General features: G+C 33.6%; 2 protein-coding genes across 3 annotated transcripts in view; one reads left to right on the top strand and one right to left on the bottom strand.

The window, feature by feature from the left end:
* LOC130899060 (kelch-like protein 26) overlaps positions 1 to 24,177 on the bottom strand; it is a 32,101-nt gene that overhangs the window by 6,646 nt on the left and 1,278 nt on the right. Inside the window, exons 2-5 of one of the 2 annotated variants that reach the window (XM_057808793.1) lie at positions 13,015 to 13,145; positions 2,916 to 3,060; positions 2,462 to 2,590; positions 1,902 to 2,078 (exon numbers count right to left, since the gene is read on the bottom strand). In XM_057808793.1, the coding sequence (XP_057664776.1) occupies positions 1,902 to 2,078; positions 2,462 to 2,590; positions 2,916 to 3,033 (424 nt within the window). In that variant the 5' untranslated portion in view covers positions 3,034 to 3,060; positions 13,015 to 13,145. The remainder of the gene's footprint in view (positions 1 to 1,901; positions 2,079 to 2,461; positions 2,591 to 2,915; positions 3,061 to 13,014; positions 13,146 to 24,177) is intronic. The other variant, XM_057808792.1, reaches the window with a different exon arrangement.
* Positions 12,447 to 23,294, top strand: LOC130899059 (IQ and ubiquitin-like domain-containing protein). Its single transcript, XM_057808791.1, has 9 exons — positions 12,447 to 12,734; positions 13,861 to 14,052; positions 14,273 to 14,405; positions 17,463 to 17,727; positions 17,783 to 17,969; positions 18,798 to 18,984; positions 20,409 to 20,745; positions 21,386 to 21,724; positions 22,911 to 23,294. The coding sequence occupies exons 1-9, from the start codon at positions 12,519 to 12,521 to the stop codon at positions 23,236 to 23,238; spliced, it is 2,184 nt and encodes a 727-aa protein (XP_057664774.1). The 5' UTR covers positions 12,447 to 12,518; the 3' UTR covers positions 23,239 to 23,294.

Genomic DNA, 24,177 nt, shown 5'->3' with positions numbered 1-24,177 from the left:
TACCTAAAATCAAAAGGAATTAGAATCATAATCAAAATGTTATTTAGTTAGATAAAATATACAACTTCCTTCTTCGTAATGATTTAAAAGAGGTATAAAAATATGTTTATTCAATGTTTTTATGAATCCTATAAAAATTAGATTAGAATTTTTAATAATGGGGGACAACTTTTGTCTCAAAGTCCTTAAATCTGTTTTCATAGTAGATACCAAAAAAATTATATTTCAAAATTATTCACAAACATACTGTATCTTCCATAAAACCAAACTACTAAAATTATTCATCAGGTATTTCATTTCAAGATGCCCTATCTAAAATTAATTGAAAATAATATAGGGTGAGACAAAATACAAACTCCATTTAATGTAATTTGATTTTCTAATATAAATTTAATAATATGAAAAATTATTCAAATCGTATTGGATTAAATATTATTTCAGTAATTAAATGGACTATTTTTGTTTATATTTCCTATTTATTTCCTCTTTTGACATATTTTAGTTATAACCATTAAGAAATTTAATTTAGTTTCTTCGATATGAATGTTGAAATTCGTATGAAGTTTTGTTATAAATATTGAAAACAGATTTTGAAAACTCAAAATAGAGATTTAATAATTTAATAAACAATTTGTCTCAAGTTATATAAAATACAATATAAATTACGTTATTCATCATCATGTGACTGAGAACAATATTAAGTTAATTGATGAAGTCTCACAAAAGGGGGACTTATTTTTATAATTGTTGAGAGTACTACATTTATATTTGTGCGCATGTGTGTTGTGCGATTTCGAGTGGAAGAGCTTATGCGCAAGATCCATGCCTTGACAAACCCTAACATAGACCATACCAAAAAGTAGTTCAACTTGTATGTAAATTTCGGCAACACAAATTTAGTTCTGCCACATACCAATCGTGACATAGTGCAATAAAAATGTGTCATTACTGTCAATGTCAATGTGTCATTCCTCTCAATTTCTGAGTTCCCTCCACCACATTTCTTTCGGTTTTCGGTACCCAGATAGATATTATATAGAGGTAGAAAAGTAATTGAAAATTATGATTTCTTGTTCAAACTGGTTTGAATAGAGAATATATATTTCGTAGCATACAATCAGAATTTGTTTTAGAGCCAGGTAGGGAGCATAGCCCTAGACGACGAAGGATCGTATTCGAAATAACTGTAAAATTAACAGCTAAGTATTCTTTCCTTTGTTCAGTTGAAAATGTATGTAAATATTATTTTGTAAATAAACGTATCCCAATTCAAAAGTGATTTTTTATTTAGGAAACTGAGAAATCGGAACTGGATGAAAATGAATAACATAGAATATTGTAGATTTGTTGTAATTTTAAATGAGCCGCGAAAATAGATTAGTTCTGCCACCTACCATCGAGGGCACTGACATTGAAAATACTCTGTGTTGTTTCCACTGAATAACAACTAAGTTTGCATTTTTTCTTAGGGTTCTCTGGGCCCCAGTTCTATGTAAGATGTTCTATTGTACAATTGAACAGGCAATAAAGTCTTCTTTATTAGAAGTGATTTGTTTGATTAACCATGACAACCACGTACCTTAACAATAATTCACTATTTCTGTTATAAGGGTGGTCACAAAAGTTGATTTAGTGTAAATTATTCAAATTCTTTGTGAGTCATTTAATTGTATGATATATGGTTCCCATAATAGATATTCACATTGTATAAAATTCATGGATAGAGTCGAAAACGTATCCGACTGTTTTGTTTATTTGATTATTTGATTTGCCATTGCTAGTAAAGCAGTATCACGACATAGAGTGAATAGAATGCTTTAACTACATGTTTTATTTTACTAATATATTTTAATTTAAATGTTGAATTTTTGAAATCCGTGAAATATCAAAAACTTACTTACCTATTGTAGCAATATCAACACAATTGTCTATATCTATTTGAGTCTGTAGATATGACGAGCAAGCCTGTATGACAGCAACCATTTGAACATGTGATGCTGCTTCCAAAACATCCTGAACATTGGCTAAGTTTAAGGTTAGGCGTGTGGTGTAAGCATAATCTAGAAGTTGGTGAAAACCTAGAAGAAACTAACTGTTAAAAGACTATAGTTTGTTCAGACTATTTAGTATTTCTGCAATAGCAATTAGAACTAGTTTACATTTCTGTGTATATTAGAATTACACATTGTCCAGGTACGAAATTACCTAAATAGAGAAAGGTACATTTTAAAGAACTCTGCAATAAAAGCTTGGAAGGATTGCAGACTGGCATTTTGCAGTGACAAGAAGAAGATATTGGAAGAATGCTAAAAAACCTGAAGACAGGTTCAATCTTTAGGTCATCAGCTTCTAGATAATCAACACAGACTAAGGAGATCACTATACACGTCAATTTTTATAGGTTTACATGGTATTTGACTGAATTTATAAAAAGATAGATAATTTCGAGATATTTACTCACCTTTTGCAGTGATTCCGTTTAGACAAATTTCATTCTGGGTGGCTTCCAACATATTGTCTGTGAACATGGCTCTGAAGTAATCGCTGCATGCTGCTAATACTGCTTTGTGGGCTTGGAAAGCACATCCTTCTAAAATTTAAAAATAAACGCTCTTCACACAGAAAGTGACAAACAGTTTGATTTGATTCAATTTTCGAATGATTATTTCCTTTGATATTTATTAAAACATTGCAATAATCAGATTAATTAATATGTCTGCATTTTTAATTAAATATTAAAAATAAAAATGCTAATTTACTCAATTTAGGCCACACACTTTATATTATATAATTTAAATCTGCTAATAACGATGTAAGAATTTGATAGAAATGTCAGTCAGTTAATAATTGATTGGAAAATGTAGCCCAAGCGTTTGCATTTCTTAAGTTCCTAGAAAATGTCAAAATATACATACCAATGACTAGAGTGATATCAAGTAGTTCACCTTTGTTTCGCAAAGAGTTAAGTCCTTCTAATAAACGAGATTGATGTGAAGGATGTTCATAGAAGATACATTGGAGCATCCTGGGCATGACTGAATTAGACAAACTTCACCATAACTGAAATAAATAGATATATATAATAACGAAAATGTGACTGACGTTTTTTATTTTAACCTATGTAGATTGCATTTTTTAAAACTATCCACTTTTTTGTCTATCTTTTGATAAATAGTTCGATATAGATTCGAAAAAGGTAGAATTGAAGTAATCACAAGCAACCGGTAGTGTGCATGGTTGCGGATCTTAAGGGGTAACTTTCGAAAAGAAGTAAGCGCGCCAAATCGATCATCTCTTATTTTTCAAATGGATATCGAAGATAGGAGTTATTTACAAACATGTGGGAGATATTTATATAATTATCGACTAGCTTAGCAGCTTCTACAAAGAACGATCCTGGCAGGTCGCTATCGACGATCACACATCAGAAAGGTTTGAGGTTAATACTGGTGTTCCCCGAGGATACATCTTGTCACCTACTCTCTTTCTCATGTACATCAACGATTTAATCGATGAAATTACAGACCCGATCTATATCTTCACCGAAGATGTCGTCGTTAAAATCAGCTGCCCCAATAAACTAGGCGACTCCAAATCCATGGGCAGCAACAGATCACCTCCATCAATACCTATCTTGAAAATATTCTGTAGTGCAAGCAATCTGATTGAGTTTGATACTGCAAAGACCCAGACTGCTGTTTTGACTCAGAAGATTGGAACTGCGGCTCAGGATTTGGTCCTGTCTAGATATAAAATAACACCATCACCGCAAACTCGCTTGTTGGGCGTTGAAGTTGGATGCAATATCCCCTGGCATAGTCACATAGCGGATTTAGTTATTGTAGCTTCACAACAACATGGAGTCCTCTTTAAGACCGAAACGCTACATATACTTCGCAACAATTCCTAATCCTCTTTGTCCATCTTTGGAGTTTTGCTCACAAATTTGGAGCTCGGCTTCCAAGCACATTCTGAAGAGGCTCGACTCAATAAAGAAGAAAGCAATTCGAGTGACCATAAACTTGGACAGCTTAGAGCATAGAAGGAAGCTCGCCGAGACCTGATTTTGTTTTACCGATATTACCGTGACAGATGCTCTTTCGAGCTGTCAAACCCTACACCTAGAGCAGTATCTGCAAGACCTACTCGACAGGAAGACGTGGCTCATGAATACTGAGTGCGCCCAGAAATGCAAGCATATGGAATCAGCTACCAAGACACGTCTTTCCCGAACACTACAGCCTACAGAAGTTCAAGATCAATATCAACAGGTACCTCCACACAGCAGGCACCACTCGAACTACTCGAGTGCAATAGGGTTTACATTCTTGAGCTTGCTTTTTACATAAAAAACAGTAAGAACCATAACCCTCGACCCATCAAAGTTTCCAAAACCAGCACCCGGAGGCCCGTCAATGAAAAAACGATAAATAATTGCCGGTGCCCCTTATTTATGTCAGTTAATGGTGAGAAAGATAGAAGTAAAGGTTGGAAATATACAAAATACATTTCGATAGGATCCAAAGTAGAGATGCAATTTTATTGTGTATACAGAAAATATACAGTTTATACCGTAGGGATGAAAGTGACAACCGTCGTAATAGTTTAGTGTAGATTGGGCTCAGAAGTGAATGAAACTCGCATTTTCAATGTAGGTTGTATCTTTCCTAATATTTATAAATAGTAATAACGATGCAAACGTCACCATTCTAGTTGGTACGAGTCTTAAAAGTGACTTTTTCATCTTGTGTCTACTCACTGCTTGTTATTTGTTTAAAAAAATCATCCTATTCTTAAAACAAACATAAACATTTAAATAAGCAATATAAAATATTTTATTTTCAATTTTTATTTGTAATTTGTCCTTGACAAAAAAGGATTGTACGAAAACTGGTTATTATACACAAAATATATGCATTTTGTATGACTCCTATTGGAAATATAAGTAATATACATGGAAATGGTCTTGACACGATAAAGAAAAATATATTTTCTGAATTTTCGTGAAACGAAAAAAGGAAAGAAAAATCTAAATACGATAGTAAGCGCACCGGATCTAACCTGACCGAATCGATAACATCGACGTATTTCACGATCCCAAAGAGTAATAAAAACAATAGAAATAAATGAAAAGCAATTTTATTCCAACAAAAATTTAGTCACTTTCCTCATCCTCTTCCATTGAAGGTCGATCATTCTTTCTAGGATACGAAAATTTTATATCTACAATGATTGCATCGAATAAATCCACATTTTTTCGCCGGACTCGCCGTCTCCAGAAAAATTCACAAAGATGCAGGTCCAAGTTACTTCTGATTTCCCCCCTCGATATTCTTCTTCTTATGTGCCTCCAGCTGGATTCAATATTTTGGGTGTAGGCCTTTGTTTCAGGTTCAACAAAGTGCTCTTGATGGTTGGATATTTCTGCTCCCACTTACCTGCGCACGAAATTACCGCGATTTTCAATCTTGCGAGGTCGCGGGAATTTTAAAAATTTCGACGTCACCTGTAAAATTTTATTGGCGTCTTTCGGGAGTTTAGCCATAGTTTTATTTTGTTTTAATTAATCAACTAAATCGAAGATGTTTTCAGTTCCGTCACATTTTCATTCTAATTCAAATTTTGTTTTTTTAAAAAGCTGGTGGCATTTAATTCGATATTCATTGTTCGCCCCATCACTCTGCCATGTTGTCAACTTTCACTTTTAAAATTAATGATTAGAATAGCGAATATTCCATAACCCCAAGGACTCTTCCACGAGGAATAGGACGCTCTATTTTTATTCAGCCCACACAATGAAATCCAAGAGTGTAGCCCCCCTATCAAAGTTTTAATCTTGATGACATCACAAGAACAATGGTCATATTTGCCACTGGGGAATAGGGGATAACATTTTTTTGCTGTTTTTCTTTCGTTATTGGATATTTATTCTTTTCGTAATTTTTCTAATTTCAGTTGGCTCAGTATATTATGTCATAACTGGTGTCATATCACTTTGTAGTGAACGTAAGTTTCGCGGAATAAATTGAAAGATGCCTTGCCCATCTTGTGCTGTTTTTGGATGTAAATCCAAGTATTGGAACTGTAAGAAGGCTGAAATTATATCACCTTTATCTAAGTTGCTTGTCTTGGGATTGTATTCGTTATATTTCTTGAGTTTAGTCTACTCAATATTCCTCCAATACTTTGAATTCATACATTGCCGATATAATTGTTTTAGTTCCGTTTTATTTTTTTTTTTTTCAAAATTTAAGAAACTACTTATATTTCATTCACCTTTAAAGTGAGGTTGACATGAAAGAAACTCTTTATTTTTCATTATGTTTGCTTACATTTTACTATAGTAAATGAGGTAATGTAGCGTAATTGGTGACGTCAGTCAGAAATAGCAGTCGTCATACTTTTCTTACTAAACACAAATATTAAGTTTGATGTCTTAAAAACCTGTCTTCTGTTTAGAGGCTCTGAATGAGAGCATACCCATGAGTATATTGGTTTATTTACCAAAGGGTCATGGCGAGGGGTGGTACACGATGGTCAGTCCAGGACGTATAAGAAGTGAATCTTTCCCACAAAAAACTTTGATAAAAAATTTAGCTATAGGGTTATTGGTTCAACTAAATTGTCTAGAAACGTCCATATTATCGGAATTTTGGTGGATCTATGTTAAAACAATTTAATATTGTCTCTAAACTTTAAGAAGGTGTCGACGCAGATGTAGAGGTAGTTTCCATACAATACTTACTTTCATAGAAAACAAGAGGGGATTTTTGATGCTTCTGAAGAAGCTGGTAGAAGAAAAAGCTCAGAAGGATACAGAAGGATTCGCAAGAGAATAATTAAGAGGAAGAGACTAGACTTAAGACCTATTTATTAAGGAAAGGGATTTAAAAGAAGCATTTTCATATACAGAAATTACACATTTTCTATGCACATTTGTGCATTACAAAAAATGTGAATATTCAATAGATGGTATTCATTTTTAAACGGTCTTTTTTCATTATTAAACGATGTTTTATTTTCCTCAATTTATGAGGTGGCAACCCTAATCGGCCCAGGACGTCAAATTTTATAATACGCCAATGAATGAGTGTACATAATATACAGGATCTTTCAAAAAAAGGTGATCCGTCACTAGGATCGATAGAAAACTGAAAAATATTTGGGGTTTGCTCAGTAAAAAATTTTCGTTAAATTCAAAGTTAACAATTATGGATACTCAGCTATCGATGGGGTCTCATGTAAGCGACAAGAAATTTTCAATTCACATAATGTTTACTAATTAATAATAATGAATAATTAATAACTTCATCAATACTTTATACCAGCATCGGTTATCACTTCATAATTTTCAAATCAAAATATTCCGAAAACGGTACATAGTATGGTGTAAAATTAAATGATGTAGGTTCACTTGAAATTTTGCTTAATAAATCTAATATACATATAATATTTTTCAGTTTTCCATCTATCCTAGAGACGGGATCATCTTTTTTGAAATACCCTGTACATTATATATTTTTTTATTTTCATAAAACTCAGTTTAGGTAATTTTTCGAATTAAACTAATATTTATTTCTTAATTTCTTATTTCTTAGACTATTTGATATGTTTATGTTTCTAGATCTTCTTGATTTTAGGTCTCTTCTGTTTGAAAATTAGTTTTTTCAATAATTTTTGAAAGATAAATAAAATTGACGTTTCGACTTGTCAATTTTTTAGAAACAAACATAAACTAATATTTATTTTAACACTTTGTCTTGAATACTTATAACCCGTTTCATTTAACTGTACAATATAATAATTGAATGGTAATTAATACTCAAGTATTCGTATGTGATATAACAGTAAAATAAAAAGAACCAATTAGCAATGATATAAAAACATGAAGGTATTGAGATTCGAATATCGTATTATTACAATGTAACAAGTGAAACGTGTAAATAAAAAATTAATTACGAGTACATTAACCCAAATACGGAAGATGTCTCTGTATAAATTTATTTGTATATTAACCTTTACGGCGAAAGGACAGATTAAATAAATGGTTTGTGAAAAAGTAAGGAACGTTCCTTGGTACATCAGGACCCAGGGGATCTACCGAGAGACGGATTAGAAAAATAATCAAGATATCGTAGACAATACCACAAGGAGAACATTAGAAGAACTTAGGATTCACTCCAAAATTTAGAGAAGTAGGGAAGACATTTAAGAACGGCGCTAATACTTGGATTGAAGATCCTCTAGGATTAATATTTCTCGGAATATCGTTCTCAAATAAATTTCCCATTTTGTACCATCCTTTATAAGATCGAGATAACATCTAAAATATGATCAGCAATGAAGATACTAACATTAGAAGAAAAAAATAAATTTAAGTTCAAGTAATTTTTATAGAAATGCTCTATAAAATGAAATTTTGGTATAAATCTTGACTCAGTCCTTAAGATTTATTTGTAATGTCCAATGTTCCACTCCCAGGCACAGAGCGTAAATTTTGGGTCGTAAGAAAGGCTAGACCAGGCAGAACTATTATTTTTTCGGTTTGCTCTTGATAAGTTCTCGCTGCGCCCCTAGCGCTCGATTCCAACACATACGCATAGTTTTTCCAATATCAATTGCAGAAGACAACTATGCGAGGATCAATCAATATTTCATAAATACGCCGACACTCATACCAAATTAAGAAATGAAAAATAATATTTAATCCCCGTACAAAATTCGGTAAATATCTAACAAACCATCAGTCCACGTGGACTCATCATTTCCACTGTTTACCAATGAAAACATCGAATCGTAAACATAAATGCATTTCTATTGGCCGAAATATTTCTGCTTGAAAGTCTGCCACAAGCATTGGCGTGGCTTGGTGAGATTAATTTAATTCATAAATTTCTTTAAATAAATAGAAATATGGTCTTTACACCATGGGCGAATGAAGACAATGAAATAGCACAGTGTAATGAGAATAAACACAGGTACGAATTTCATAATAAAGATTTAGATATACAAACACAGCAAGTTATTTTAAATATATTTGAATGTTTAAAGAAGGAAAATATTCAGCAACCTGATAATGTAATCATAATAAGAATAGCTGCATTAACTAAATTAAATTCTACTATAGAGTTAATGTGTAAAATCAGAATTACGAAAATGTAATCAATCTCCATAACTGAGTAAAGAGGTTTATTTTCCTATATGGTTTTTACTTTGAAATTTCGTTTTCCAGAAAAAAAAAATGAATGGGGTACAAAAAGGGCTCAGTTCATGTCTGGTACCCGTTTAAACCAAACTCCCTTACAGGCAGATACAGTTTACTCGTTTATTTACGTTTTATAATCTAATATTCAGTTGTAGCAAGTCAACGAGGTATAATAATGATTTTTTATAAGTTCCAAGTAGGTCTACAATTAAGTGCATCTGTCTGAATAACGGCGTATAACGCCGAACAATTTATAATGATTCGATTGCCTTTTAACGAATTCATTCATTTGTGTATTGTGTAGTTGTGAATAATCTATGCAAATATTTTCGAATAATTGACCAATTCATACTTAAACGCAATTTATAATATGCTACCTTCCTTAAGGCCGCATGATGAAATACAACATGCAATGCAATATTTCTTCAATCAAAAGCATGAGCAGATCAACTTCAGGTGATTGTTTCAAAAAAAAATTCGCACTTGCAACATTATCCAATCGAAATTCTATGGAGAAGTCTAATTCCTTTTCGCGTAACAATCATTCGGTCCATGAGGCACAAAGAGCGAGGCAGCGGCATTATTGCCAATTATTCACTGTCCACCTTTTTCTTCATCATTTCAATGTTCAATTTACTTATGGAATTTTTGTAGTTGAGTAGCCATGATGTACGACGTGCAATATTAATCTATGAAATATTTTGACTGCTGAACAAATTGCATGCAATTTCTTGCAAGTTGTCTTGCACCATGTCAAGCTACCTTTATTCAAAACTACCATAACAAGTAGAGCAGGGTATTACTTTATAAAGACCAAAGTAGCTCTTAAAAAAATAGGTTTTTCTTCCAAAATGTTAGATAATTGTTCCACCAACTCCAAGGTCCTTGTGTTTCATTTTATCACCCTAAATGAAATAAAGTAGACCTGTACATAGCATTGCTCTAGCTAGGGTACCTAGAACATCTAAGAGTGCAATTATGGAAGCTTACACACATGCACCTTACACCGATTCTAAATTAGTTGTCAAGTGATTCGGAAAACATGTGAATGGGATTAAATTTGTCTAATAATAAGGAATATTAACTCACATGACTCGTACTACCGTAGAATCAGACACAAAGAATCGGTTAATTAGAATTGAAAACAGACGACAGTGATGTAACGAAGTTGAATCAAAAGCAAGGAAGTGATTATACGGATAAATGGAAAAAGAAAATAATTATGAAATAAGTCATTGATTGTCTATGGTCTTGGTAGATAATAAATCCAAAGTGTCAATGGAGCGTTTAGTCTTTTATATTTAACCTCGATTCAGAAGAGTAACGATTTCATCGACGAATTACGGATGGATGAATTGTATAAATTGGGATGACATCATCAAAACGTGTATTATAAAGTTCATTGTACAACATCATCTGTCTCTTGTGTGGTATATAAAATCTTTTAACCTGTGTACCATAATATTCAAAGAAAAAGATTCTTTATTATATAGTAGTTGTATTCGTGAAGGAGCAAAAATTACGGTTAAAGTGTAAAATAATAAACGATTCCTCTTCAATCAGCTGTGCCCCAATCTTAAATTAATTAGGTTACATTAGAATTAGATAATTTTTTTATATTGGAGTTCAAATCCTCAAAAATCGACGCAATGATTCTGCCTGTAGATGGAACTTTCTTTGCTTTCTTTGGAGTTCTCTCTTATCAGAACTTTGTTTTGATATTCTTTTATTTTGGGTGTGAAGTGATGGACCCACGTTACATCCATAGCTATGAAATGGCGCAAAAATTTTGCTTTATCATTGTGAAACATTGCCAAGCACTCGATGGAAACATCTTCAAAGCTCTGTTCCATTGGGAGCAAACGCGTCAGTTAATATGAGATGTACCGCACTCCAAATGCCTACTATGTCTTCTAATTAACGCACTTTTAGTCGACGATCATCCATTACCGCTTTTGGATTTTCTTCAACATTTCTTCTCAGGTTATACGGCCTCGTTTAAACTCTGCTACCCAATATTTTGCTGTTGATAACGAAGAACCAGCACCCAGAGTAGAGTCTTGTTAAATTTTTTTATGGGTTGGGCTAATGCCTTTCAAATAAAACTATTGTAACGTTTACTATTGATGGCTGCCAAACAAATACTGAATAATGTTGCGTCTTCAAACTTGAAACATATCCCATGTAGGAGCCCCCAGACTCAAACGACCGGGCTTAGCTTGGGCGAACGCTGGCAAATGCGGTCTTGGCAAACCAAAAATTGCCCAAGCCTAGTGAAGTCTGGATAACTTAGCTCCGGCTATTCTATTGCCAGCTAAGCCTGTCTGAACTCTATGTAACCTTACCTAGGCCATCCCATATTCGCCTGGCTGAACTCTGGGTAACCCGACATCGGCTATCATTTTACTAATATTTTTGTCTATATTAATTAGTTGAGTGCATTATATAGAAATTTGTCATAAAACTATAATTTTATTAACAATATATTAAAAAACTTTACAAGCAACCAGCCTAGCCCAGGGTTGCAGACCCGTCTTGGGTTTATCTAGACAACCAGGCCTGGTCCAGGCTTGCAAGCCAAGCGAGGAACATTGTTATTATCCCAGAATCCCATCAAGTCTAGGCCAATAATGACTTCCAAGCTAGGGCCAGAGTTGTACATACTTGTCCCAAGTCTGCGCCTATACTGAGCTCATCGTGAAATCCTATATGGGTGATGTTTAGATTGTGTACTTTTTAATACAATGGTATTTTTCAAGCGAACAACCGCCATCTCTAGGTCATGCCAGGTACTTCCTGGGACCATCCTCGTAAATTTAGTCAAAGACGTTTCATATTATAACGTTCTAGACTTCCTTTGTACCATATTAAATATATGGTTTAGTAGTAGTGATTCCAAACTTAATGATCTTAATTAATAATGATAAGTAAAGTACTGATTTTTCAAAACTATCCTTTAAAATAGATGTAATGACAAACTACATTTTTCATTCAGCATTTAGTTTTCACCAAAAATTATTACGAATACTCAAGCAGGTTATAGTTTCAATTCATATCATATATTCTTTTTGTACTATATTAATGTGTTCAAAGTGAGTGTTAAAATTATTTTCCACAACAATATAACAACTTAAAACACCCTAAAAATTGAGACAAGGGTAGGCAATAACATAATTAAAATACCTAGCTTGTTATTCTGGAATGGCCGTTTCTATAGAGACTGACAAACATATGGCACAACTGACGTATCAGACAACAAATAAATGGCATTATTTACCTTTCTAGTTTCGGGAGAGTGAAGTGAAATAATAAAATGCCGTGTAGGATTTGTAAATGTGTTTGTGGTCCAAAATGTGAGTGCGATTGCAAATGTACGCACGTACCAGTCCCAACATGGATGGAAGGAGTCGTTCTAGAATGGCCTTCTTTTTCCGATATGTATACGGATACGCAAATTATCCTGAAATTCACCACTGCAAATGCCAATGTTTTTACGCAGACTTATACTTCAGGACAAAAGATTTTAGAGGTAGGACATCGTTAATACACGAAATTAATTTATACAGATACACATTTTTTTTCAAAATTTTTATCTACATTCGAGGGCAGGTTATGGAAGGGGCTGATTAGGGTGTGAATCAACAGATTTTCGACAGATGAGATTAGTGAAATCGAAAAATTCGGGATGCACAACTATACAACTTTGGAATTTCTCATAATATTTCTTTCGATACTCTAATTTTCCTTCTGTTGTTTTCGTTATTTTTTCTGCGTCGTACATTAGTTAGTATCGGTGTTAAATTTCTTACCAGAAACTTAAAAATTCCAACTATCTAGCTCAGTCGTGGGGATGAAAGTTGTTTTGTCCTTAATAACAAATGCCTTCAAGCTTTTGTGGATGACACAACTTTGAACTGAATCCAAAAGGAAACTGAAAGACCTACAACAAATTTGAAAAAAGTAAAAAAAGACACAGAAGGAGACTCAAGATCTATCTTTATACCAACAGTATAAGTTCGAGTAAGTTCCCAATTTTGTATATAGAAGAAAAAGTTGTAAAATAATGGAAATAGTAAAAGGAGCACAAAAAGAGTGAGAGCCTTGATGGTGGCAGCCTTGATAGTACATGACAAGGAAACATAAAATACAAATATGTATATAAATATAGCTCTGTGAACTTGGAACCCAAACTAAAAAAAATTAAAATTGATACATATTCTACAAACGACGCAGATGATTGTAATACCGTTTATTCGTTTGTAGTCCCGAAAAATGTCCTGAAAATCACTAAAGGTTGTGAATTGTCATGAAATATGATAATTTTCGAAAAATCTTGATGTCAATGCATTCAGCATCGTTTGTAGATGATTGTAACACAAACAAAAATTTTTGTTTTAGATATTTTATTCTAAAAAGTGTTATAAATAAAATGATATAATAATCAAGTTCATTTTTTATTATTTCCAATCTGGCCCTCCTACAAATTCAAAATTTAATATATGATCCTCTGCAAAATTGAGTTTCCATTAGGATACAGACACCAATTGTAGTACTGGACTATATTGTTCAGATTTACAAGAATTTTGATTCGTATATTGAGATCTTGGAGAAAATATGTTGAGTTTTCAGAATGTTATAACAAAAACATTTTTTAGATTTTAGAAAATTTAGAAAATATCTTTGGTATTCCTAAGGAACATTTAAAGTTAACCTACAAGGATGTTGAGGTGGAAGATTTGAATAAATTATTAAAACACATTGATAAAGAAGAAACTAAAATATTGGATCTTAAATTGTCCACAGATGATCCATGCAATTGGGTCATCGATATTACAAAAATATACGGGGTAAGTTATATCAACCAGAAATGACTTAATGAAAAGATCTCCTACGTATCAAGATTTCTAGAACAAATGTTAAATATATTGTAAATTCCATGGAGTTACTAAAACATTCATTAACCGGATGCAAAATCTTTTTCAACGTACAACTGAGTGATGTTTAATATTAAGAGTTTTTCTTATTACCCATTATGCAACTAACGATGCATTTTTATCATTCTTCAAGGATCTAGTAGTTCCTGATATACTCACCATAAACCTTGACGAAGGGGAAAATAAACATAGACAAGTAGTGGTAGAAGTACACAACAAAGCTATTCAGAAGCCCATGTTAGGGGGCTATAAACATACTCAAACAGGTAAAACAACAAACGAAAAAATTTCAATATTATTTGGATACAATATTTTCATGGGGCTGTCAAACATTATTTTATAATTCAGATAAATCGTGTAAAAGTTTGTGATTTTTTGACACACTGGCTAGAAAAAGAAATGAATCTCAGTGGTCACGTAAATGAATGAAAATATAAAATTATTTTTTTAATTTCTCACTTCTTAGACTTCTTTATATATTTTTGTTCATAAATAGTCTTGATTTCAGGTCATGTCATCCTGTCACAAAAAAGATCAGAGATGATAAGTTTAGCTTATAGAGCTATCCAACTAATCAGATCCTGATGATTATTTGGATAGCTTAGATGCTTAATTATTCAAAAAGCATCAAAAGAAATTAATTATCTTGAAAAAATGATGAACAGCATATTGAAGAAAAGGATAAATAGACACTATAATCAACCTGGAGTACTAAACCTCAATTTAAGTAACTTATTACTAAACCTTCGTCATTGTGACTAACAATATCTAAAAATCAATTGTGAAGGAAACAAGAAGAACAAATAATTATCCATTTAACATTTTTATTGATGGGATATTAAAAACATACACATTTTGTGACGAATATTACAAAAGTAAATATGTAAATAAATGCTTACACAGACTGTTACATAAAAAATTCAAATAAAAATGGCTTAGAGAACACAAAAATTATATAAAAGTCAATATCTTTTTCAATTCACATTTACTACCTTTCTTCGAAACAATTTTTACACAAAATCACTTGATGTTCGCCGCATATTGCTAAGGAACAACTCCTACAAGACGTTTTTGTCATTCTTCGGAGTTTGTAGTCGCATTTACAGCACATGCGTCGTTTTTTCCTCTTGTGTTTCTGCTGCAAGTGCTACCCGAGGAACTGAAGTTGTAGGTCCAATTGCTGCGTCAATCCTCTCCTTGACACTTCGGTGTTGTCCAGGTAGATCCCTTCTTTTTCTCAACCACTTTGTCCGACAATTCACACATGTTATCAATCCTTGTCAATGGCTTTCCTTTCCGCTTAATTTTATAAAAAATATGGCAGTATACGATATATGAATTTAATTCTGCTGAATTAATATCTCTATATTGGTGAAACGAAGAACTACTTCCATAAATGAATCTTTAAAAAATAGTTTCAGACACTCCAGGATGTCGTCACTGTATTCAGAGGTGGGGCCCCTTCTTATGTGGACAACATCAATACCAGATCTCACCAAGCTAGACGTCTTCCATTTCTTTCCGTTTTTACCCTCTAATTCTTTATCTTCATCAAGTGATGTTCTTGGAGACTTTCGCTCTCTCTTCTTTCCAGAATCTTGTTTTTTTTTCTCTCCGATTTCAATTTCCTCGATTAGTTCAGCGACTTCCTGAGTTTCAAGCCAATCGGTTCATCAAAATGACGAACACATTTTACTTGTAATATTAAAGCTTCGTCAAACTGACGATGTAAGTTTTATTTAGACTTACCTGGTTAAAATCTTTAGAGTTCAACGGTTCTTGCTCCTACTTGGTTCAAAGGGCACTGAGCTGGGGAAAGCACTGCTATAGCCTGAATTTCCTAACCTTACCCACAACGGTTATACCATAAATTGTTCGGCACAGATTTAGTATTCCAGGGTTTAAAGAAACAAAGCAGATACTAAACTCAAAATATTTTTTCTTACTGTATGTATGTACAAGGACTTTCCCAACAACTTTCGAATTATTTCATTGATTATCATATTAGTATAAGTTAGAACGGACATAATATATTATCGAAATATTCCACTAAACTATAATTTAAAACAGAAAAAAAAAAAACAAAAGAAGCAATATTATCAAATGGTGGAAGTAATCAAGTACCAAACATTTAGAAAATAGATTAATAGCCCAGCAATACGATAAAAAAAGAAAACTGCATCAACAAATCATGATATATCAAACAAACATACATTTAATTATAGATATTAAAAAATTTTTGAAACTGTCTAAAGTCTAAAAAAGACTTAGCCCCAACCAACCTTGATAAACTTTCCCCTGAGCCCAAAAATTTTTTTACAGTCCATATAGGGTTGTGGATCCAATCTATAGTCAAATAGATGTAGTAGGGAAAGTAATTTGAGATAATAGTGACATTAGGTAGGTATCATACTGCATTTGGGTCTCAAATAAAATACACCTCTTTTTGCTCGGATTATTGCTGCATATTTGAAATTACGTTTCTGATTGCAACTTCATCCATTTGATCCCGTATTTCAGTGAGTCTGAATGACAGTACAACTGGACATGCAGTGGACACTCTAAAGCCCTAGCCTGTTGACACAAAATGTCCCATCAATCGGGTTAAGATCAGGACTGACCAATTTAAAACTATGTCTACTTCTTAGGGATAATTTATAAATTGGGCATATGGCGTACCATTACAGACACACTTCTATTTATGCAATATTAAAACATATTTACATTTGCTTCAATTTTGATGTTTACAGGTAAATTTAAGATGCTTAACGATCAGAAGAGGACCAGTCATATAGAGTAATATATTTCCTGTCATTTTAGGCAGGTTGATCCATCTTGATTATAATTTGTTACATTCTGAAGTTTTTGTCCAGGTCTTCTTTGGCTTGTATCAGTATCTCGAAACCGTGTTAGTGACCTGCAGAGAGTAGATTGGGTCCCGCCATAGAGGTGTGCCACATGGGTATATTTTCATGGAAACTATTGCACCAGCACATTCTTCACGTGAAATATTTTTCATCTCACTTTGTATCAATCATTATAATCAACAATAGCAGCAGAACAATGCAAACTGTCAGCCAGATTTGAGTCTGAAGATCAGGGTTGCCATGCTTCTTCGAAAAACCCACCATCTATTCAGTCTTAGATAACTGTTCACTGTAGAAATTTCCCAAAAAGTAGAGAAGAACGTCCACAGTTACATTCGTATCAGGCAAAGTTCAACGGCCACTTTTTAATATTAAAGTTTAACCATTTTTCCACAAATTGTGATGTTGAAATTGAGTAGAATATGGTTAGTTGTAAACTTTTGTGATTTTCCATAGGAGTGCGTTACTTTCACGGCTACAGTCAAACAGGACCTCCCCCCCCGAAAGTTCCACCTGACCATAAGAATCATAGAGATACTCAGACATACATTATGCGTAATAGGAAGACTCAAATGGCGTACGCGCATGCCACACAAATGGCCAATTTAGAAATCTATATACCAAGCGTTACTGATAAAATTTTAACACCTGGACCTTACGAAACAGCAGACGAACGTGAAAAACGGTTGGATATCGATGGAAAAGTAAGAACTATACAAAGGTACGGTTTTGCAGCTACGCTATCTATATTTTACTTTCTATGAATATTATTTAAGATATTTCCGAGCTTGGAAGATGCGGAAAGCTCTAAAAGAGTTAAGCGCGGAATATCGTAAACGAGTACGTTTAGAAAACGAACAAGATGAAAAAGAACGACTTGACGACGAAAAAAGAAAAAGGCAAGACGTCATTAGTACAGTTTTCCCAATGAACATGTCTGATTTTGCTATGCTCTACGCAATGGTGAGCTCCCTATCATGACAAACGGTTAGGTTAGGTTAACGTTAACTCACAAAATTATTTTGCATCATTATTTAGGTATTTTTGGAGATACAGTATAAGTTTTAGTGCATAATGACTAAATATTACGAGATTAAATTTATTGTGTCACGTGAACAAAGAGCTTGCAAAGAAAGATCAAGTACAGCTCGAAATACGTAGAGGAATTAGAAGATGCAACATTTAAAATAGAGACACGAAGAGTACGTGGAGAAGATGGCATAGCTCCGGAAATGATAAACTGGCCGGGACAAAAAGGAAATGCATATTTGGTGAATGTGCTAAGAGGCATGAAGTACAAAGAATACCGGTTGTCTAATAATAGAAAGAACAGAAATACCGAGGGGATGAATTTGCAGGAACTTTACCAACCGACACGTAATTAGAAGATAAAGGCAAAAATAACCAATAGGGAGAATGAATCCACGATACTGTACTACACACTGAATAAGACCATACTGGAGAATACAGATGTTGACATAGAAATGAAACTGAAGATACAATAACGATACCAATAACTACTAACGTATGCAACTGAAAATTGGACATTGAGAAAAAAGGACGAGTCCAAAATGAACACAATTGAAATGATGCATAAAAGAAGAATATCGGCGAAGACATAGAAATGAAGAATTTACACAAGGAGGTAGGAAAAGTAAAAGTCAGCTGAAAACGTAAAAGGAGAATAATGAAGCTGTACATTTAATTATATATACATTTTAGATTAGTTATGTAATTTTCTTTATAGGATGTTCATATTTTAGTTGTGGTTTTTTGACGTTTACGTTTTAGGTGGACAGATGGAAAAAGAACGAAATTGCAAGAATAACATCCATGCATTGTGGTGCTTCTAAAATTGCTGAATTATATCTCCTTTTAGAAAAAGAAATTGAAATGTTAAGAGTGATCGAAAGTATGCGAAATAGAGTTTATAAAGAATTGGAATATAAAAGGATCCAAGATTTCTTCAAAAAAATAGGTATATAACGATCACATGTCTACAGGTTAGCTTTTTTATGTTACTCCTAGTGAAGCGTCATCATTGACGCATCGTTTTACTAAAAGTAAAAAGGTAGTATATAATTGTGGTTAATATCGCTAAAAGTACTGCTTTTGCTTAGTAGTTGAATCACCTATTTTCATACTACATTTTTTATTTATTTATTTATTAAGAAAAAAGGCAGAAATCACATGATATTAAATCTGGTGAGTAAAGCGAACGTGGAGTAACAAGAAACGACTATAAACTCGCGAATAAAAGCGACTTTTGGCAGACACATGACAGACAAGTGAACCATTAGCCCATTTTTCACATCGCCGAACTTTTCAGTACTACCCAGTGAAATTTGGAGAAGTTCATCCATAAACCAAAATAGTTTGCGAAAGTTTGCATGAGTATTTCATATTTTTATTTTAGGAGTTAAAGCGTTCTGTTAACCCTGCTATTTCTAACGTGTTTGAAGCCGGCCACATCACCAACAGGCTACTCAAAGCACACATCTAAGATTTGGGCACCTAATCAAAATAATTAAAAACATATATGACGAACCAAATGAGCTTTCTGAACCAACAATGGTGGGAGAGAGTTTCAATTTTATCTTGGACGAAATTGTAAAAAACCTACTTGAACTGCGAAGATACAGAAAGAGAGATGGAGAGTTTAAGATCCTCTTTTATGCCGAGGATACAACCGAAAGCTTTATATCGGGTAGCCAAATTACTTAATATTGTAATAATCAACATTCAAAATGAAATATTTGACAAAAAACATAAATAGTGATACGATAAAAGGTGGATGTTGATGACCAAACTTATGGAACAAGTCAAATATATGGGTTCAGTAATGTCACGATCTGGAGACGTCGAAGTCGAGGTTCAAGGACAGATCAATGAAGTCACAAGAATGACACATGCTTCAATGATTAAATTTTGCGGATAACGCCAATAAGGCAGATAATGACCTTCAACGAAACCAGACTCGGTGAATGTGAGAAGACTTTTGGAAGACGGAAAAGTGCGAAAGAAGAAATTTGTTAACTTTTTGCACATTTTCGTCTGTTGTTAAAAGACATGGCTCCCGTTCCTCATCCTTAAATGACTCATGTCTACTTTCAAATCTCTAGTACTACTTGCAAGCAGTCTTCAAAGTTACTATATTATAATCATAGATAGATTTCGTGAGACAATTTGAAAATCTTTCATTCCAATATTTGTTTGTACCAGTCGCTTCTCTCGTCTGGATTATTCCAGAGCAAATTCTGTGCCAATATCTAAGCTCGATTATAAAAATATTATCATATTCAGCTCACAATTTAAGCTACAGATTATCCAGTTTTTAACATATATAAATACTGTAAATTGTTCTTGAAAAGACGATATTTGTGAATCAAAAACTGTTTCTAGGAGAACCAATCGACTGGTACAGCACCTACAAGAGTTTACACATCTTCATGGACACGTTAGAAACCCAAAAAGGTCGAAAATATTTCGAGTTATATCAAAAATTGATAGAAAAAGATCTCACAGTAGAACAAAAATTGAACGTTTACTTGGAAGTTAAAGAATATATTCAAGATCATCAATGTCAAGATAGTGAAGTTTTGAATAATCTTATAGACAGAATGTGTCAGCTTTTAGCCAGAGGCGTAAGCCGCAAGAATCTGCAGGGATTAGAAAAAAGAATAGAAGCTTGCGTATTGCACCACTTTAAATTAATAGAATGCAATGAAGGCGTTACTAGGTAATATAAAAATCATGAAATTTCTGTTACTACTGATCTATAGGTTTGGAGGACTGAATATTCCATGTAGGAGCCTTCAGAATTGAACGACGGGGCTTAGCTTGGGCCAACGCTGGGAAACCCGGCCTTGGCAAACCAATATTGGTCCAAGCCTGGTTGAAATCTGGGTAACTTCGCCCCGGCCATCCCATATTCACCCAAACCAGTCTTGGGTTTATCTAGGCAACCAGGTCCAAGCTTGCAAACCAAGCGAGGGACATTGTTATCATCCCAAAGTCCCACCAAGTCTGGGCTAATAACGGCTTCCAAGCTAGGGCCAGAGTTGTACATACTTGGCCTAAGTATGGACCTATACTGGGCCCATCGAAAAATCCTTTATGGGGTAGCGTCAAAATGTATGCAGCTGACTATAAACTTTTCTAAAATTGAAAACGGACTTAGACAATACAATTCACATATGTTTAGAAAATAGTTAAAGAAATTAAAGATGCATCATCTTCTTAAAGTGAGCGGTTCCAGAGTTACAAAAGATTATTCATACAAATACTATAAAAATGAGTGAGACAGTGTAAGCGTGGATTTTTCAAATACAATAGAAACCTTGCTTCGCAAATATTATACCATTTGGTTTTGCTTTTAGGCATATGTTGACAGTACAAGAGCGTAAAATGGAAAAGAATCTCCAATACTGTCCTAGGTGTCAAAAATTCAAAACCATCGATGGTTTTAAATTAACAGCTAGAACGGACAAACTAAGGATATGTCGAAATTGCAAGTGGTTGGACAAATCGGAAGAACCTTGGGTTGATCTGTCACCCTACAGATTTATTTTGAAACAAATACGAAATTATGAAAGATTGCATCATGCCGTATCTTCAGTAGCTTTTATATTACAAGATATCGATATTCATCATATAATCGTGCAGATTTGGCATGGACATTCTGCGTTATCGGAATGTAATGACATTTATCAGTTAAGGTAAGGTATACCTGACAAATTGAAGTTCTACTGAAAGCCCTTTGTTTAGTTAGATCAAAAGTTACATAAAGCATCACTTTCTCTGTAAAAATTACGAAATTAGTTGTCATTGTTTAAACAAATCGATTCGTGAAATGAACGATTCTATTTAGTCCGAAATTATCTACCCAATACACCATCATATTTTGTGGACCCTTTTTTTCGTAAAGTGGGACTTTTTTTAGTTATGTTTTGCTATGTCGAAATTGTCAGTTTCTTTTTTGTTTCTACGACTATGTTCTCATTTTCACTTTCATATTCGCTATTATTTTTATTATCGGTCATATTATTATTATTCTCCTTTTCTCTTTTCAGTACATCATTTTCTATACCTTCATTTCTTGATTTCTTATGTTACTCTCACCGTCGATATTTGTGGCAAGATAGAAAACGTTGCACGAATTAGCAGGTTTTCGAGATGGGTTCACGATAATGTGAATAACAAAATTCCATAGAGATTCCATTGGGCCAAAATACATCAGATCTGGGCCATCATTGGATTGGAATAATGTCCCATTGTCTAATCAAACACTGGAGTGAGTCTTAAAGTTTTATATGAATGAGCTTGTTGAGCTAAGAGAATATTTACCATCACATAAAGAACCTTTTGATAATAGCTCGAAAATATTTTCTGGATGAATTTGCTTTGATGTCCGTACCGAGTTGTTCCCTAATAATATTATTACCGCATACGTAATCCTTCTGCTGTATTAGTTAGTTCTTGTTTTTTAATCACGCAGCCAACGCTCGTTCTCACGTGACTGGATAGGTTAGAGGCTACCTTATTAGTTTATTAAAGTGTCTACCTTATATATCCTATAAAACACCTGTGGAAAAAATTTTGAAAAACGATTCATATCGTCAATGCTTGATGTCGATTAGAACCAATTCGTGCAGCCATCCTTAAAGAGTGAAGAATATTACGTAAGCATTTGTTGAACATTTGATAACAAGGCATAAATTCAGTGATAAACAGCAGAGGAAGGCTGACACGGAATAAGTGTTAACTGCATTCATTTTGTTTTAAGAAATTGTTAAATATATCGTCAGCGTTATTTGGTTGCAAAATTATTCCTTAATCCGTTACCCAAGTGTAGTACTTTTTTTTCGCTTAAAATATCGAAAAACAACATTTATTTTATTTTAGACTAGTTCGTTGGGACATACATAAAGAATGGGCGCCGTGGAACTGCATCCTCTTAACAGCGGAAGAAGCTAAGGCTCACCTAAAAGTTATCAGCTTGTCATATGTTTACGAAGAAGAATTTATAAGCCACGTGACCAACAAGCACGTTTTAGCCAGACGGCATTTCTCAAATTTGAAAGCCTTCGACAAATACTTTGCCGAAACGACAAAGGGTGATATTAGACTGGATGAAAATTCCGAGTATTATAATAAACCAAAGACGGAATGCCTCAAAGATGAAGATATTAAGTACAGTGACAGGTTGTTATGTAAAAAAGGATTACTATAAAAGTTTTTAAAACTAGGTTAAATAAATTTGAAGTCTGTTGGAGCTGCAAGGCAAAATTTGTTTAATTTTGTTGTCTATAAGTATGTTAAGTGATTGTGTGAACTTTGGGATGGAGCTAATACCTTTTTTGAAAAATTAATAATAGGCTATAACCCAGTTGCATATTTTAGTTTTGAAAAAAGGGTGGCCATAATGCGCGAGTCACATTCGCTAGAGTTGGCAACATTCTACACGTCACGCTATCTGTCACGGAAGGCCCGCGCTGTATGAGTTTACGCAGTGACATAGAGCGGACGCCAATAGGTTCAAAATAGTATCGTAGTAGGGTTTATTCAACTCACATACAATTTTATTGTTTACGTAGGGTGAAGTAGACAGGGTGAAGGCATATATATGTGAATCCTTCTACTTAATTTCCGAATAATTTTTCACATATAAACTTTATTAAAAAAAATTACAAGTTGAAAAATATGTTTCATTTCATTTTATGGGCTCTACTATATATTAGAAGTTATTTTGAAACTTATAGTCCTAAAGTCAATGCTAGTGGTCACCACTGTTTTAGAAGAAGAAGAAATGTAAATAAAACTGGATATACAAAACTTCTGTCAACAATTTACCATATCCTCAGGTTATAGGTAGACAATACACTGTGTTATGAAATGGAAAATATTATGGAAAATCTTCGCCCGGTTTAGAATCATATTAAAAACAGACTAATTTGACATTTTAGAAATCGCAGAAACCATTTATAGAGATCCCAAACGTCGAAAATTAGTAAGTCCGGTGTTTTTACCAATAGTTGGACTGGTAACTTCCGGTTCGGCTGTTTAAACTGGATTTATAAATTACAGGAGGCGTTAGTTCTTTTTAATTAGAATATATGGAGGTAAGAGGAAAGGAGAATAATCTGTGTATATGGAGTGTCCATCGAAGTAC

The sequence above is a fragment of the Diorhabda carinulata genome, chromosome 10, assembly GCF_026250575.1.
Source record: "Diorhabda carinulata isolate Delta chromosome 10, icDioCari1.1, whole genome shotgun sequence".
NCBI lineage: Eukaryota > Metazoa > Arthropoda > Insecta > Coleoptera > Chrysomelidae > Diorhabda > Diorhabda carinulata.
This window is presented reverse-complemented; position numbering and strand designations above follow the sequence as displayed.

Excerpts from the sequence above, each read along its gene's own strand:
- LOC130899059 (XM_057808791.1), top strand. The coding sequence starts at position 12,519 with ATGCCGTGTAGGATTTGTAAATGTGTTTGTGGTCCAAAATGTGAGTGC. Across the intron at positions 18,985-20,408 it reads AGATTTCTTCAAAAAAATAG|GAGAACCAATCGACTGGTAC; the intron begins GTATATAACGAT and ends AACTGTTTCTAG. Across the intron at positions 20,746-21,385 it reads TGCAATGAAGGCGTTACTAG|GCATATGTTGACAGTACAAG; the intron begins GTAATATAAAAA and ends TTTTGCTTTTAG.